This window comes from Mustelus asterias, chromosome 4 (genome assembly GCF_964213995.1).
Source record: "Mustelus asterias chromosome 4, sMusAst1.hap1.1, whole genome shotgun sequence".
NCBI lineage: Eukaryota > Metazoa > Chordata > Chondrichthyes > Carcharhiniformes > Triakidae > Mustelus > Mustelus asterias.
In genome coordinates, this window is record NC_135804.1 from 20,522,001 (window position 1) to 20,539,834 (window position 17,834).

The 17,834-nt window shown below is 43.6% G+C and overlaps 1 protein-coding gene across 2 annotated transcripts in view; it reads right to left on the minus strand.

Moving 5' to 3' along the window:
* Positions 1 to 17,834, minus strand: part of cmip (c-Maf inducing protein) — a 228,996-nt gene that overhangs the window by 70,496 nt on the left and 140,666 nt on the right. For both annotated transcript variants that reach the window (XM_078210632.1, XM_078210631.1), the window contains exons 4-5: positions 3,205 to 3,366; positions 2,537 to 2,578 (exon numbers count right to left, since the gene is read on the minus strand). In XM_078210632.1, the coding sequence (XP_078066758.1) occupies positions 2,537 to 2,578; positions 3,205 to 3,366 (204 nt within the window). The remainder of the gene's footprint in view (positions 1 to 2,536; positions 2,579 to 3,204; positions 3,367 to 17,834) is intronic.

Sequence of the window (17,834 nt, forward strand, 5' to 3'; positions counted from 1 at the left end):
TTAAGGGAAAACTGTATGTGTACGAAGATACAAAACAAACAGGTGAACCAGACTAAAATAAAAACAGAAAATGCTGGAAAACTCAGGAGGCCTGGCAGCATCTGTGGAGAGAGAAACAGAGTTAAATGGCCGGAATTTTACTGGCACGCCTGCCGTGATTCCGGGGACGGGCGAGGCTCGGAGAATGGCATCCTCTGTTGGCTTCGGGCAGGATTGTACGAACCACGGGCGGATGTGCCGGTAAAATTCTGCCAAATGTTTTGAGTCTATCAGGATTATTCATCAGGGCTCTGATCAGAATCGAACCAGGCTAGCTGATTGATCACCAGTTCCACTCTGAAGTTCTGTGGACCTGCCTGGCTCAAATAGACTCAGTGACAGCTGACTCCCCTTAATGTAACCCAATCCTGATAGGCATTACGAATAGCCAGGTATTGGAGATAAATTTATCCAAGTATGTGGAGATTAACAGGACAAATATTCCAGTTGGGTTGCTGACATTGCAGTTGTCCAGTGACACTGTCTACATGCCTGCATTGTAATAAATAATCCTTGTATTTATACTGAGACATCATGTTGAAACATCTCAAAGCACTTCATGCAAAGAGTTACTTTTGAAGGACAGTGACTGTTATGCAGGCAAATACAGCAGCATTAAACAAACAACCGTGTCCATAAACAGCTCTGCAAATTTACTGCAGAATTCTGCACCTGTTGTGAACCTGGAGTGAAAATGGAAATCTCTCACTTTTCATAATATAATTACTGTCACACAAATTCTCTTAATTCCCTACTGTCTCAGTAATGCTAACTTGTTATTTGTGACACTAGGTCCAGATTGAGCCACATTGTGCTCCAATTAATCACTGGGATGATCAAAACCTGTGTCTTCGACCATCAATTCTGTTCCCTCGTTACCAACTCTATCCCCTCCCCAGATACCGTCACTGACTGAACCAAACTGCTTACAACAATGGCATCCTGTTTGACCCCAAGCGGAGCTTCTGAAATGATGTACTCTCCATCACAAACACTGCCTATTTCCACCTCCGTAACATATCCACTTTCCATCCCTATGTCCGTTCATTTGCTGCTGAAATCCTCACCAACGCCTTTGTTACCTTCTTGCTCGACTATTCAAGTGTGGTCCTCTTGGCTGGTCTACCATCTCACACCTATCATAAACGTGAACTCGATGAAAACTCTGCTAACCGTATCCTAATCTACACCAAGTCCAGCTCCCCCACTGTCCACAATTTACAACTCTCATCCTTATGTTCAAACCCATCCATAGCCTTGCCTCTTCTGAATGTTGTGATGGTTCTGTAACATCTGCAGCTCAGAAACCTTAACGTTCCTCCAACTCTTATACCCACCTACCTCCACCTCCCCCACCCCACCCCTCCCCCACCCCAATGCCCCTCACACACCATATACCCTGCCACTCCCTTTGGCCAACTTCTGCTGGCCATGTAGGCCCCAGGCTCCTCCTTGATCCCTCACTCTCTCTCCTCCTTTAAGGTCCTCCTTCAAATTTTAACCAAAGTTTTTTCTTTTTCTAAAGTATTTAGTAATTCCTCCTAATAAGTCCCTTTTTGTTTTGCTTAGAGTCAATTATTGTCCGCTTATACTTCTGTGAATAACATTGGGATGTTCTCCAATACTAAAGGCACTTACGAAAATGTAAACTATTGTTGTACGCAGTTGGATAAACATTCTGGCCTCCTTTGTAACCAAAGCAATTCAGTAGTAATGGCATTATTTGGTGCTTTTGAAAATACTTTCAGATTTGACTTGTGCTCTATGGACAGCAACATTTCTGGAAAATGCTGCTCCAAATAGATATGGCAGATGTAGCTGTCTCTGGAAAATGTCTAATTTTGCCAAAGTATCAGAAAATATGATAGAACCTCTCAATGTGGAGAAACAATGAGGATTAACTGGACATTCAACATCTGTACTGATTAACATGACGTATGTGGTGATAAGTGAGTACAATGGAGGGATATGACATATACACGGAATCTTACAAAAGGTCAAACAGGTCAACATTAACTCGAGGCTCCCATTTTCTCACACTGCTCTGAAAGAGCCACACAAATCAGATTCAAGTAGTTTATACTCATCTATTTGGCTACATTAAATATTTGCACTTTTTCCTGTTGAGTGTTGGTCAAAAGGTTGCTATTGCAGTAAAGGCCAGGTGAAAGGAACAAATTCCACAGGTTGGTGATGCTGGCATGAAGCTTCATGGATGGAAGTGAGGACTGGTAAAGGATGTGGGGGTCAGTGCTCTCAATCAGCTTCCTTAGCAACTTTCTGTTCATTAAAATAATAACCGGACACTTGGGAAGAACTAAGAAATGGGTGCATTGGTCTCCATGCCCAAATGGTTAATAAGCCATTTTATCAAAGTGAGGAACCTTGCTGCAAGAGCTAACTTATAAAAATGGCTCCATACCCGCAGCCTTATTGCTGGAGGTCCTGCATTTCATCCACTTATTACTCTGAACACTGCTCATTTGTACAGACTTACCACAATGATATTTTCATGCTCCTGGGTGGTTAGTTTGAGGTTCTGGAAGAAGATTCGAGAGGAAAATGAAACAAAAATATTCAAAGCTTAATTTCGATAACATTTATATTTCAAAATAGCATTGGCTACAGCCACTAGAAATGTTTTATTAAACTTGACCGGCTTTAGATTCTGGACAAAACCAGATCGCGGTCCTTTAACCTGTCCTTTAATGTCAGTGAAGTGTTAATAAGGTAGTCCTCCCTCCATTCAAAACTTCCAGCAGAATCAATACACGTTGGCACAGTGGTTAGAACTGCTGCTTCACAGAGCCAGGGATCCAGGTTCGATTCCCGGCTGGGGTCACTGTCTGTGTGTTCTGTGAGTCTGCATGTTCTGTGTGCGTTTCCTCCGGGTTTTCTTATACAGTCCGAAAGATGAGCTGGTTAGGTGCATTGGCCAAGCTAAATTCTCCCTCAGTGTGCCCGAATAGGCGGTGGAGTGTGGTGACTAGGGGATTTTCACAGTAACTTCATTGCGGTACTAATGTGAGCCTACTTGTGGCACTAATAAGTAAACTTAAACTTCTATGACAGGCAGCAGAAAACTCCTTAATTTGAACTGGAATGGCATGTGCCAAGAAAGGCCCACTTCAAAATCATCTTGATTAATTTTTACTTGGTCCGTACCTCTGAGAGGAGTTTTGAAACGATCTCCAGTGGTGCTTGGTGAATGGAATCATCCTGAAGTGGAGAGAATAGAGCCATGTCCACCAGCGTCCGAATCTCCTTCAACACCACCTCCCAGCGGCTTGGGTTACTCAGCACTTTCTTGTACTTGTAAATCTTTTTCTAAAATGAAGGGGGGGGAGGGGGGAAAAAATTAGCAAAGAAACGGAATACCCTCGAAACGCAACATGACAGTCGAAGAAATTAGGCCTGCAAAGATTTCCATTTAATCTAGCCATAACAGACGGCATGATTTTCATGGGAAAGGATTGGACAAAACCTATTTTTGCTTGGACAAAGGGATGAGACGGAAAAGTTTTTCAACATTTTTGTTACAACACATTTTGAGTTCGTCAGCAAATTGTTTGGCAAATCATTTTAGACCTCTTTTAAGACGGATAAACAGAATTTTGTATGATGATTTGTATCCACACTATCAATTCAAATGATCAATCATCTGAAGACATGGTCCCCGAAAATGAAATCTTTCAAAGCATCAAAGTTGGCAAAGTTACATTAGTAACATACTGAGTTTGAAAATGCACTGGCATTGAGATAGATCAAGGGTGAAACCTTGTGCCAACGCAGTATGGGAAGAAGATTAAACATACTTCAGTGTGCATGCTTAAATTCTGTTCAGAGTAATTGGCTACAATAGTTCACTCCAACTCTACATTGACACCCTCCTTGAGAACCTGCTCCTGGGCCTGGCAAAACTTGCCATCAACAGGTCCAGGCAGCGGATGACCGAGGGGGTCATCCGGCCCAACTCTCTGCCCCTCTACCATGGCTACATTGGCAGCCGGGTGTCCCTGGTGAATGAGTATGTGGTGTCTGAGGGCACTGATGCCTTCCGTGCCCGTTGGACACCGCAGGGGCTGGGGTGTATTATCAACCCCTTTAATCACATTTTAGTTTGATGTTTTAAGTTTCCTTTCCACTCAGTCTTTTGTTTCGGGCGGTTCCCTTCTTTTTCGGGGCTCTAAATTGACTCTGCATTGAAACAGCTGATTTAAGTTAAAAGGAAACTACAAAGACTCTTGGGGGGGCGTGGGGGGGAGGGGGCGGATTTTCCACTCCCATTTTCGTCGTGCGGAATCGATGACAGGAGTGGAAAATCTCACGACGTTTTCAAATTGCATTTGAAACTGATGTAAAAGCGTGTCGCCCATTATCCCCACGCCCTTGACAGTGACGCAACAGGATTGCCGATGTTTATCAGGAACATCATTTCAATTAATCTACATCTCATTATCAAACCTCAGCGCCTGAATCATCACCACCTCCCCGCAACCCTCCATCAGAAAGTACATTCATGTCAGTGTGAGGGCAGACCTTGTGAATCACGTCTGGTTTCCCAAGGCGTACACCTGGTGGACAGACCTCCAAGAGGAGTTCAGGTGAGTGCATTCCTGATTGTTAAATCAAATCCACCAAACATCTGTATCATTGTTTTATAAATGATTCAGTTCTGCTGGAGGTCCTTTCAGACACATTCTGATGCAGGACAGTAAAAAATCAAATGCATGCTTATACTAATTATTGTCATGTGTTGATACTTCATTTTCATCCGGTTCCAGTACATTTTGCAATGTCTCTTCTTCAGAATTTCTTTGGAGCAGAATACAATGAAACGGATTTATTTCTCGGAAACTAAAATCAGTTTCTTCACATGATTAATCTTTCCGTTCAGTCACAATGGTGCTACACCCACAGTCAGCTTCTGCCCAGTGGTTAGCACTGCTAGCCTCACAGCGCCAGGGACCCAGGTTCGACTCCTGGCCTTGGGTCACTGTCTGTGCGAAGTCTGCACCTTCTCCCCGTGTCTACGTGGGTTTCCTCTGGGTGCTCTAGTTTCCTCCCACAATCCAAAAGACGTGCTGGTTAGGCGCATTGGCCATGCTAACTTCCCCCTCAATGTACCCAGACAGGTGCCGGAGTGTGGCAACTAGGGGATTGTCACAGTAACTTCATTGCAGTGTTAATGTAAGCCTACTTGTGACACTAATCAATGAACTTTAAAACTTTAAACGTGTTACAACTGTACAGACACTGACTGGCGTAACAGCTAATGCTGGGGTAACACAGAATGTGGTTGAGACTGCTACCCCACCATTCTATTATAATCATACTTGTCACAAATGTTCAATCTAATGAATTCATTTTCAGTAATGTGTAACCTGAGTAAAGTTTTCCTATTTAATCTGGAAGTCCTGCTCTGAATTCTATCTCAAGCAAATAGTCAACATCAGTTCCATTCTGTCGAGCTGGTATTTATGAAGATCCCCTTACCCAGAGTGAAAATAAAGGGAGTAATTCCATGAGGCTAGAATTCCATGATATTAATACACAGGGCCTTTTGCTTTGCAGACAGAAAGAATAAATAAACACCTGCCTCATCTAAACAAAATAGGTGACAAGCCATTTTCTGGTTCATTCCCCAGGGCACTTCCTTAGCCAAAGTCAACCTGCTTGGCTTGAATTTAAACAACGTTTGGCAGTTAACTGTCAGTGATCAGTTAACTGGTGCATTCGCCATGGCAACATCTCTACCAATCAGAGTCCAATTGCCAAGCAAACAGCACTCTCTTCTCATGAAGTGTAAACTGCTGTTCCCTGTACATTTAGTATACTTGTGATTTGTCCTGATGGGTGCAAGATGAAAAGCTTTGATAACATGTGTCTTTTTCCTGAAACATATCCCTTGATCAAATGTTAAGGAGGAAAGTATGGTTTCTGTTACCTTGCTGAGTGAATGCATCATATGTAGATGGCAGAGTGACGCAGACTAGGAATGCTCCAGGTTCAATTCACAATCACAGCCCCCTGAATACTGCATAAATTAAACTGGGCCAAGTTTAGCCTAATTGGCCTCAGGGATACCAGGCATTTCAAATTAAGGTCCAACTAAATAATTCAGCCCCTTTCTTACTCATTAGCTTGTGGTCTTGCTATTATTTTTTCATAAGTTGCTTTAGTCCACAATTTTCGTCAATTCTAAGGCACTTCAAAATAACCACGGAGAGTAAAACAATTTTTGCCCATCAATGTCAATCATATTTTCTGCGCAAAAGTACAACCCAAATTATTTTCACTGGTGGTGGCTGATGAATGAATCTAAAGTTTGGATGTAAATATGTTAGAATCCCCACAGTGCAGAAGGGGAGGCCATTCAGCCCATCAAGTCTGCACCGACCACAATCCCACCCAGGCCCCATCCCCATAACCCCATGCATTTACCCTAGCTAGTCCCCCTGACTCTAAAGGGCAACTTAGCACAGCCAATCCACCTAACCCACACATCTTTGGACTGTGGGAGGAAACCGGAGCACCCCAGGAAATCCACGCAGACACAGAGAGAATGTGCAGACTCCACACAGACAGTGACCCAAGCCGGGAATCGAACCCAGGTCCCTGGCACTGTGAGGCAGCAATGCTAACCACTGTGCCACCGTGCCGCCCCTTACTGTACTCCTCCTGCCTCTCTGCAATTATGTTGCAGGAGAACTAATGACAAACAGCCATCAGCACCACCACCCCCACCCCCCATGCCCTTCACTAAAGTCGACCACTTAACAGAAATGCAGAAATGTGCTGGTCAGACTGCAAAGACCTATTAAAAAAAGACTGCAAAGGTTGCTGAGAAATTCATTTTTTGATTGATGAAAAAACGGCCATTGGCCTTGCTCAGTGCAAGTCTCTGTTTGGTGCCATAATTTCTCCACACCACCAATTTCAACTCCATGCGGTACATGCTACAATCAAGCTGTGCATTTGGCTTCCTTTGTTTGTCTCCTCTAAAGCTGTTTTTGTATTGCCTCTATTTTAATTTGGATTCGAAGGGGATTAATGGCTGTGAGTAAGTTTCCAGTGCTCACGTTGCCAAATCCGGCTGCTTTATCTCTGCGGTGATGGTGTGGCACCAGGCAAGCTGACTCCTGCAAGTCCCTGGCAATCATCTGGGAATTAGCTGAGTGAACGCCAGGAATCGACTCGCAAGCACTGGCCTTCTGGAACCGAATCAAGGCAGTGCCAACATAAGGCCAGTTAACACAACAGAAAGTGAGGCATTCCCTCTTGAAGGGGAGTGGACGAGTGAATTCAATCTGATAATGTGCTGTGTTTGCACATCACTAACTAAAATCAGCACTACCCATTGTCACAGGCTGTTTAGCAGCAGAGGACTGATAATCCAATCATCACCCACGTGCATTTGTTTACATTCTGAATGTACACTGAACCATGTGAGTATTACCTGGGTGACAAACCATCGCTGGCAACAGCCAGTGATCTTTGACAGGTCACATATTCAACAAATAAGAAAAAGTATTACATCATTATAATTAAGGGGCTGGAGGGATATTTCCTCATGCATCTGCCTTCAAATAAATTAGGTCAGCATTTTAGTTTGGCGCAGTTTGAAAGTTCAGTAAGCATGCAGGCGCAAAGTACTCATTTATCCTTCTTCCATAGAAACACAAAATGGAGAGCGCAGAAGGAGGCCACTTGGCCCATCATGCCTGTGCTGGCTCTTTGGAAAAACAATAAAGCTTAGTCCCACATCCCTGTCATAAGTTCCTGTTCATTAAGTACCCATCCAACTTCACTTTCAAATTATTCATGGAATCAACTTCCACCATCTTTTCAGACAGAACATTCCAGACTTCGACAACTCAGACAAAACCATTATCCTCATCTTCCCTTCCGGATCTTCTGACAATAATGTTAAATCAATGACCTTTAGTTATTGACCTACTTGCCAGAAGGAATATTCTCTTCCTATTTACTTCACCAAAACCTCGCATCATTTTGAAAATCTCCATCAGGTCACTTCCTAACCCCCTCAGTTTTTGGTACAACATTCCTTGAGCCTCGGCCGGAAAAATTCCAACATGTTAGAAATGGATTAACAATGGTTCCCGGTCATTAATTATGTAGAAAAAAATCAAGAAAAAGAGGTGTAAATTACTGGGCAGATTACTGGGCATGTAAAATGAGACTTGGAACTTAGTAGGGATGAACTTTGTTTTCCCAAGTTGTATTTTTAAATTACCTGCAGTTGTTTGTTTTTACTTAAACCTGCAATAGTTTTGACAAGACAACAACCAGATGGTATAATTTTTAACAGTCCACATATCTGAAAAATCAAATTCACATTCAGTCTGGAGTGGTGCTAATGGTTAAATGTGTTTTCATTCTTTCCACTTAGCTTCCAAGAAACATTCCGTCACAGTGTACAGCTACACAATGTTTTGCACAGCTACACAATGTTTTGTAAGTTTGGTGAATGCAAATATATGAAAATTTAATACAATTTGTTTTTAAAAGTACTGGCTATATCTCATATCTGGTTATTATTGTGTTGCTGCATGTGGGACCTTGCTGTTTATAAATAGGTTGCCACATTTCCGATTTTGGAACAAGTTTTCTACACTTTATAAGAACTTCACTGACTGTCAAGTGCTTTGGGACATCCTGAGATTATGAAACATAGAAACGTAGAAGATAGGAGCAGAAGGAGGCCATTTGGCCCTTCAAGACTGCTCCGCCATTCATCGCGATCATGGCTGATCGTCCAACTCAATAGCCTAATCCTGCTTTCTCCCTTTGATCCTGAAGATGCTATGTAAATGGAGATTTGTTTTTAAATCTTTCTCGATTCAGAGAACGCACCTAAAAATCTGAACCAAGTGGGATGTTTGTAGAGTAGGGAGAAAGATTAAAATGTTTACTGGCAGCTTCTAACCCATGACAAAAGAGGTGAACCAGTGGGTAGGTGTTTACAGTTACGTGTTACCAAGAGAATATATATTCAAGCTCTTCTAGAATCCATAGAATCTCTACAGTGCAGAAGGAGGCCTTTCGACCCATCAAGTTTGCACCAACTCTCTGAAAAGGCATCTTACTCAGGTTCCCTCCCCTAGCCCTATCCCTATCCCCATAGCCCTGCATATCTACCATGGCTAATCCACCTAAACTCTGCCCCACTTAGTAATTCAGTGTCATAGAATCCCTACAGAGCAGAAGAAGGCCATTTGACCCATCGAGTCCACACCAACCACAATCCCACCCAGGCCTTATCCCCTTGACCCCACGTATTTATCCTGTTCGTCCCCCTGTCACTATGGGGCAATTCACCATGGCCAATCTACCTAACCCGCACATCTTTGGACTGTGGGAGGAAACCGGAGCACCCGGAGGAAACCCACGCAGACACGGGGAGAATGTGCAAACTCCGCACAGACAGTGACCCGAGGCCGGAATTGAACCCAGGTCCCTGGCGCTATGAGGCAGCAGTGCTAAACACTGTGCCATCGTGCCGCCCAATGTCAATTTGGGGGTATGCAACTAGCATAAGGAAGACTGAGACTTTTCATTTTTTTTAAACCACCCTCTCGACTCTCTCCTGCTGAGGCAAAACATCCCACCACATTTACGGATGAAACGTTAAATCTACGACCAAAGCTGTGACTGTAACCGAAAAAAAGAATCCGTAGGTAAACTACTTCTATGGCCTGAACAGTCAATCATTTGTGTTGACTTTACATTCCTCTCATAATTGTAGTGCCATTGAGTGTGGAATGTGTCAGCCAATGGAAAGGTTCATTCTACACTTATACGACCAAAGGAAATGGAAAATATTTGTGTCTGCGGTTTGCAGGACCAAGACGTCATACTTGTTGAATATTGCTTGGCTATATGTATTGTGGCTCACAATAGTTGGCTTGATCACTTGCTTTCAAAGATGTGCATGTTTATGTTCTGCTGGATAATTGCTGCAATTACAGATCAACAGAGACCATGGTGTGTGAGTGGTCTAAACAGGGATTACTGATCTCCCAAGACTGACACACAAGATGGTGCGACACAAAGGCCACCGCTGTAATTAGAAGTTCTCCAAATAGCTGCTCATGGAATGTAATAATGTTAATAACAGCCATGGAATTGCTTATTAGGTTAAGGACCCTGGTTCCAAATTTCTTGAAAAACATGCACTGAAATCACAGTGTGAACATGCTTCAAGGAAATTTGGACATAGGAAACTCATGGCCATTTTTACACTACATCTTAATTTTCTCAATCGCTGTGGCCAAGTCAGTGAAACCTGCTCTGCCGCTCACTAACGCAGCCCCCCTCCACTATGTAAAAGTCCAGAGAGTGGGAGTTTCCTGAGGTAATGGGTATAAATTTATAACTAAAGTTAAAGGCAGAATCCCAGCATATTTCTGGGGTAGCATGCAGATTGTTTAAGTAATTTTTAAAAAATATTCCACTTGCTGAGACCATCTCTGAACCTTTGAATGAATTGTTACTGCATTAAAATAAGTGACATTGAAACAGTTACATGGTCTCATCTCCACCTAATGTGCAGAAAGGATGGTTTGAAGGATTTGAACATTTAATATTCAAAATTTTCAATAAGGCATGTGCTGGAAATTCCACTCTATCCTCACCCCCCAATTGTTCTGCATGTTTTGTGGTATTTAAATACACTGGCATTTAAATGCACATATGTATGCTAATAAAATTCATGGGAAATTTTACCGCAAGTTTCCAATGTCAAGATTGTCACAAGTTTGGGTGTGGTTTTCCAGCTATGCCATTTGAGGAACTGGCAGCAGTTTCATTCTCAGACTGAAGTGGCAGTGGACATTTTCTATCAGAACTGTACACATGTTATCGCGGCTCAGGATGTTGCAACCAGGGTCTTACAGTCATACAAACATACGAAAAGGAGCAGAAGTGGGCTATTTGGCCCCTTGAGCCTGCTCTCACGTTCATTAATCATAGAATCCCTACAGTGCAGAAGGAGGCCATTCGGCCCATTGAGTCTGCACCGGCAACAATCCCACCCTATCCCTGCAACCCCACATATTTTCCCCGCTACTCCCTCTAACCTATGCATCCTGAGACACTAAGGGGCAATTTAGCATGGCCAATCAACCTAACCTGTATATCTTTGGACTGAGAGAGGAAACCCATGCAGACACAGGGGGATTGTGCAAAATCCACACAGACAGTGACCCAAGCCGAGAATCGAACCCAGGTTCCTGGAGCTGTGAGGCAGCAGTGCTAACCACTGTGCCACCGTGGCTGTCATGAACATTATTACATTGCATGAACAGCTATTTAGATTAAGATCATGATCTGATTGTGTTTCTAATGCCACATTCCCATCTATCCCCAGATAACCTCCCTTGCCTAACAAGAATCTATCTAACTCCGCCTTAAAAATATTTTAATGACCCTGCTTCCACCACCTGCTGAGGCAGAGAGTTCAAAATATGCTCCCTGACAGCAAAACAATTCTCCTCATCTCTGTCCTAAAAAGGGCTGGCCTTAATTTTAAAACACTTCAGGAAGGATGTGAAGCGTTAGAGAGTGGAGAAAAGATTTATGAGAATGGATCCAGTTGGGAGGAAAAAAGTAGAAAAGAAAGTCAAAGAAGCAGTCCACAGTGCACAATGAATATGGAATATTTCAGCACTGAAGATTCATTACGATGACAATTTGGGGAATTACATAGAATTTACAGAACAGAAACAAGTCATTTGACCCAACTAGTCTGCACCAGTGCTTTCTGCTCCACACAAGCCTTTCCCACCCCACTCTATTTAACCAATCGGCATGTCCTTCAATGTTTGGGAAGAGCTCCCACAAGCTCCTGCAACAAATCTTATTCAATTCCAAGCTCAGGAGTTATGTAAACACAGTGCCGGATTTAGGCGTAAACTAAACAAGCTACAGCTTAGGGCCTCACAATCCGCAGGGGCCTCACAAAATTTCAGAAGGTTTACAATGAAGAGAACATTTAAGAGCGGATACCAGAAAAGAAAAAGAAAGCTTGAAGAGCAACTCAAAAAATTACCAAAATTACCAAAAATGTATGAGAGAGATCAAGCCAGCCAAATGATAAATATGTAATCAGTAAATGCATTCATTTGAAAATAATTTGTAATTTTCACTTTAATTACCTTGCTATTAAATAATGAAAAGGCATAATTATGTTTTCAATTTTTTTGTGGCGACCCAAGGTCCTGTTTTGGTACGCACCTTTGTGAGAACTTTTGGTGTAACTTTTTAACAAGGGGCCTCCAAGCTTTATATAGCTTAGGGCCTCACCAAGTCTAAATCCGGCACTAAACACATTATAATTAAAGATTTGGAGAGGAGGCGCTACTGACAAGCAGGACATCGTTTGCCCGGTAAATGGCAACAAAGTTGAGCTTTTCGCTATGGCGAATCAGAAAACACTCTCCGGGTGCACCACTGACAGAGTCACAATTCGGAAGATGTGGCTAAAAGAGAAGGCACCAGTCTACCAAACGAACGCAATGTATAAACATTCAAACAGCACTGGGAAATGAAGACTAAGGCAGCCTAGTGGTGACCAATGTTCTCCAGATTGATTGCCCGTCCCATCTCAATTCCCTCGAGATAATGCAATAGTTTTCCAGTATTGAAGAGGTTCTACCTTAAAATCCTTCCAGAGATCTTTCCGATGCTCTGATTGCCTGGGGATACCCTGGGTTCCGAGCTGTTCATGGAGTAATTTATTGGAACTAGCTCCAGGAAGTTAACCAGTCTGAAAACTCCTCGACATTCCACTTACAACCAGAGTTGCTAAAATTGTATGACTTTATCTCAGATATGGGGGAGGTGGTGACATAGTGGTATTGTCACTGCACTAATAATCCACAGACCCAGGGTATTGCCCCGGGGACCTGGCTTCAAATCCCACCACGGCAGATGGTGATATTCGAATTCAATGAACATCTAGAATTAAAAGTCTAATGATGCCCATGAAACCATTGTTGATTTTTGTAAAAAAAACTACTTCGCTACTTTCCTTTCTTTCAGAGAAGGAAATCTTCCATTCTTCCCTGGTGAGTCCAAATCCACAGCAAAATAGTTGATTCTTAAAAGCCCTCTGAAATGGCCAATAACCCATTCAATTCAAGGGCAATTAGGGATGGGTCCAGCCAGCAACATGTACATCCCATGAATGAATTTTTAAAAATGCTCTTTGCTTCAATTAACATACAAGTGAGAGCTAACTTTAATATAGATGGTCTCTCACTAATGTATTAACTATGCAGTTGTCCTCTGGATGCTTTTGTTCTATTACCTGCAGATTAGAGACACTTCAGTGTATGAATGTTATCGGTCCAATATTGTGAATTGCCTTAACTGGGAAAAAAAGCATGCTGTGAATAAAGGCAGGGATATTCTTGCAACAAATCACAGATATATGAGAAACATCCATGGTCGATGTGTACACATGGACCTAGAAATTGGATCATGCAGATTTTCAAGTGAAGGACTGATGCTAAACAGTCCAGTATGGCACACACTTTTCAGTCTATGTTAGAAATGCAAGTTCTATTCGTTAAGATACTCTGACGTCACTCAGGGCATCGGCCTGAAACAGGTGCAAGGCCGAGGGCCTAATTAGGGTTTCAGGCCCCTTTGTGAAAATGCTCAGCTTTCTCAGGGGCAAGGCAGTCAAGCCAGCAGCAATGGAAGGACTGTAGGAAACTGTCACCAAAAAAGGTAAGTAACTTACTGCAGTGTGCAGCCAGGAATAGGACTGCTCCTCCTACCTCGATATTAAAATTACAGCCTGTTTGCTCATCTCCCGCTTTCCAATTTCCTTCCCCTCCCTATCCCGTAGGTCTAGAATCAGCACCCCACCCGCCCACCTTCACCTCCTCCATGGCTGCTGCTCCTCCTCTTCAAGCACCAACCTGATGATGCAAGAGAACCAAGTTTGTCCTCTGGCACATCCATTTTGCTGCAGTGGTTCCGAGCTCACCATCAGCTTCATGGCTGAAGTTGACCATGAACATCTGCGCAACGAGGCACACTGCTTGCACATCTGTAATAACAGACCGAAAACCACTGAGAACGAGCCTCCTGCTTTCACAGCGTTGCTCTGGAATTCTAGCCTGCTGACATTGCCACCGCTGCTGCTGCTGAGTGAGCCTTATCGCTGTGCAGGGTGAACAGGGTTGCCGGCAAGGACAGCAATTCCCAGCCACAGTCACTGTGCACAGCAGGAACAAAGCAGCTAAAAGTTTCGGAGCAATTCAATGTCTCTGATAGAGGAGAGCCGAGTGGTCAAAGGATGTAGGTCTGGGAGGAGGGTGGATAGGAAAAAAAGGGAGGAACTAGGTCAGAGGCCACAGGAGGGCTGGAGGAGAAGCAAGCAGTGGTGCTGGGGTGATGGGTGAAACTCGAAGCAGTATTTTTAGGAAGCAGGAGGCACAGCACTGGGAGCAGTACTTAAAGAGAGAGGCAAGAATGAAAAGTGGCACCACGTGGAGAGGAGAAAATAGTGCCAGTATTAACTGAGAGGGCTGCCTTGACTTTTTTGAAGTTAAGATTATTTCAGATCTGTGTGCTGTAAAGCATGGCCAGAATTTTCCAGCTACGACCTGGCACGACCCGCTGTAGGAGATTCAGCAGGACCAGCCAAAGATCTATTGTCTTTCAGCGGGACTGGAAGATCCTGGCAGTGGACGGGGCTGGAGAATCCCACCCTATGTTTGCAGCAGTTTCAGTTTGGACTTGAGCCCTAATACATGTCTGGAAAGTGACCACTCAGGTGGGCGACTTTACATAGAAACATAGAAGGTAGGAGCAGGAGGTGGCCATTCGTCACTTCGAGCCTGCTCCGCCATTCATCACCATCATGGCTGATCATTCAACTCAATAGCCTAATCCTGCTTTCTCCCAATAACCTGTGATCCTGTTCACCCCAAGGAGGCGAGTGCCGCACTGAATAAAATGGCAATCAGTTCGGGAATCAGCTGAATTGGTTTCATCAATAAAACATAGTTACTAGAGCAAATCACATAATCCAGGATGGAGGTCACTTTGCGAAACGGTTACTGACTGCTGTTATATTTCAATCTCTCTCTGAAAGTCAAACAAACTGAGACAGGCGACTCAAAAGTGTAGTCAGCGGCACACCAGTAACTTCGGTAACAGTAACTTTATTGCAGTGTTAATGTAAGCCTACTTGTGGCACTAATAAAATAAATAAACGAAACCAGTTTGGCATATTGATGAAATTTAGAAGATCTACAATGGGACCTTATCAGTACCTGCACCCAGCAGTCTACTATTACTGATTCAACACACAGCAGCATGCCCGGAAAATTGTACAGCTGCTGACTCCACATCCACTTGAAATCATATCTATCCACTCCCCCCACCTGCCCCTCCCCATCCCGGCCACTCTGATTTTGAAGAATGAGAGACTACGGTACCAACAGCTATAACAATGCAACATCGATCTTGTACTCTATAGACAAAATATCCCCTAGGCAGAGGGATCAATGACCAGGGGGCAGAGATTTAAAGTGAGGGGCAGGAGGTTTGGAGGGGATGTGAGGAAAAATGTTTTTCATCCAAAGGTGTGGATCTCACTGTCTGAGAGGGTGGTGGAGGCGGAGACCCTCATAATGTTTAAGAAGTATTTAGATGTGCACTTGTGATGCCAAGGCGTACAAGGCCAAGTGCTGGAAAATGGGATTAGAACAGTTAGGCGGTTTGTCTTTGATGGGTGCAGATGCGATGGGCCGAAGGGCCTTTTTCTGTGATGTAGACCTCTTATGACTCCAGGACTATCATTCCGTATCTGTAAATGTCTGTAAACTGGCATGAGGTTTTTTTTAAACAATTAGAGCTTGAATAAACTAGGATTGTTTTCACTGGAAAGATGGGGGCTGAGGGGTGACCTGATAAAGGTCAACAAAATTATGGGAGGCATAGACAGGGTAGATGGTCAGAGGCTTTTTCCCAGGGTGGAGTTGTAAATTACAGGGGGGGGCACAGGTTCAAGATGAGAGGGGGAGAGTTTAAGGGAGATTTGCGGGGCAAGTTTTTCACGCAGAGTGGTGGGTGCCTGGAACGCGCTGCCAGAGGAGGTGGTGGAAGCAGGCACATTAGCAACATTTAAGAGGCATCTGGATGGGGAGGGAATAGAGGGATACCGACTGAGTGAGGGCAGAAGGTTTTTTTTAGTTTAGTTTAGGGCATCATGATTGGCACAGGCTTGGAGGGCCGAAGAGCCTGTTCCTGTGCTGTACTTTTCTTTGTTCTTCTAAAGAACTTGAAAGCTCTAATCTTTGCTGAGTGGGAATATCTCTTTCAGGATCCAGCACAGACACAGCGGACCAAATGGCCTCTTTCGATGTTATATGATTCTATCATTAGGACAAGACATTCAGTTGCCCCAAACTCACATACAGATGATGCCAAGAAGTTTACGTACAATTAACTTTGAAGTAGTTCCATCTGCTTAGCTGGAACTGCATGTGTTTGCTCACTTCAGCTGGTTTGGCTCCAACATTTTATTGCTTTCCTAATGTCGGCAGCTTGCAGATATTTGCGGTAACACAGTGAAGACTAAGCTCAGTCCTTAAAACTCATCTTCCTTCGTGCATCACAAAGAAAAATATGCAATTATAACGATGCAAGTTATTTGCATGCCTTTTTTTTGAGAGGGAAGTGAGCTAAAGGTGGGTGGCACAGTGGTTAGCACTGCTGCCTCACAACGCCAATGAACCGGGTTCAATTCCCAGCTTGGGTCACTGTCTGTGCCGAGTCTGCACATTCTCCCTGTCGTTGCATGGGTTTCCTTCGGGTGCTCCGGTTTCCTCCCACACTCCAAAAATGTGCAGATTAGGTTGGCTGGCCGTGCTAAATTGCCCCTTAGTGTCAGGGGGATTAGCACGGTAAATACATGAGGATAAGGGGATATGGCCTGGGTGGGATTGTTGTCGATGCAGGCTTGATGGGCCGAATGGCACTTCTGTACTGTGGATTCTATGATTCTATGAAATAAAAATGTCCAATGCAGCCATCTGAAATTATAACCGCAAACATGATGAGGTATTTCATAATGAAACAGTTTTAAAATATTTTAAAATTGAAATGTGAGAGCTTGGGCCCAATATCCAGCCACCTTCAAAAATGTGGAAGGTTCACAAAAGCAGAACTGATGGCTTTCCAGCTCTTTCTCCTGGAAAACCAGAAGGTTTCGGAGATCTTTAAGACTGGCGAAGCTTTGTTTTTAAAGCAGAAGTCAATTCAACTTCTGAGTACGGAGTTTGTTAACTTCGCGTTCTGTGATTGGTGATCGAGTTAGTGATGGTTCTCACAAATATCGAGGTCACTGTATTACAACAAAGTGTGGGATTAACAAAATACGTGGAACAGATTAAAATATTGTTGCAACACGTTAGCAATCGCTAGACCCCAAAAGAGAATTTTACTGTGATTGAAAAAGAGAAACCCAAATGTTTTCAAGCAACTACATTTCAGGATTTGAAACAGAAGATGAACAACATGCTTCCTCAAGCAACATGTTGGAGGCTTTTGTAATCCTTTCCTGGCTTGTGAACATTGCTGCCAGGGCCAGCATCAGTTGCTCTTGAGAAAGTGATGGTGATCTGCCCTCTTGTACACCTGCAGTCTTGTTAGGGAGAGAGCTCCAGGTTTCTGACCCAGTGACAGTGAAAGAATGCCTACCAATTCAAGATGGCGCCTGAGCGAGGCGACCTTTTCCGAGCTGTCCCCAG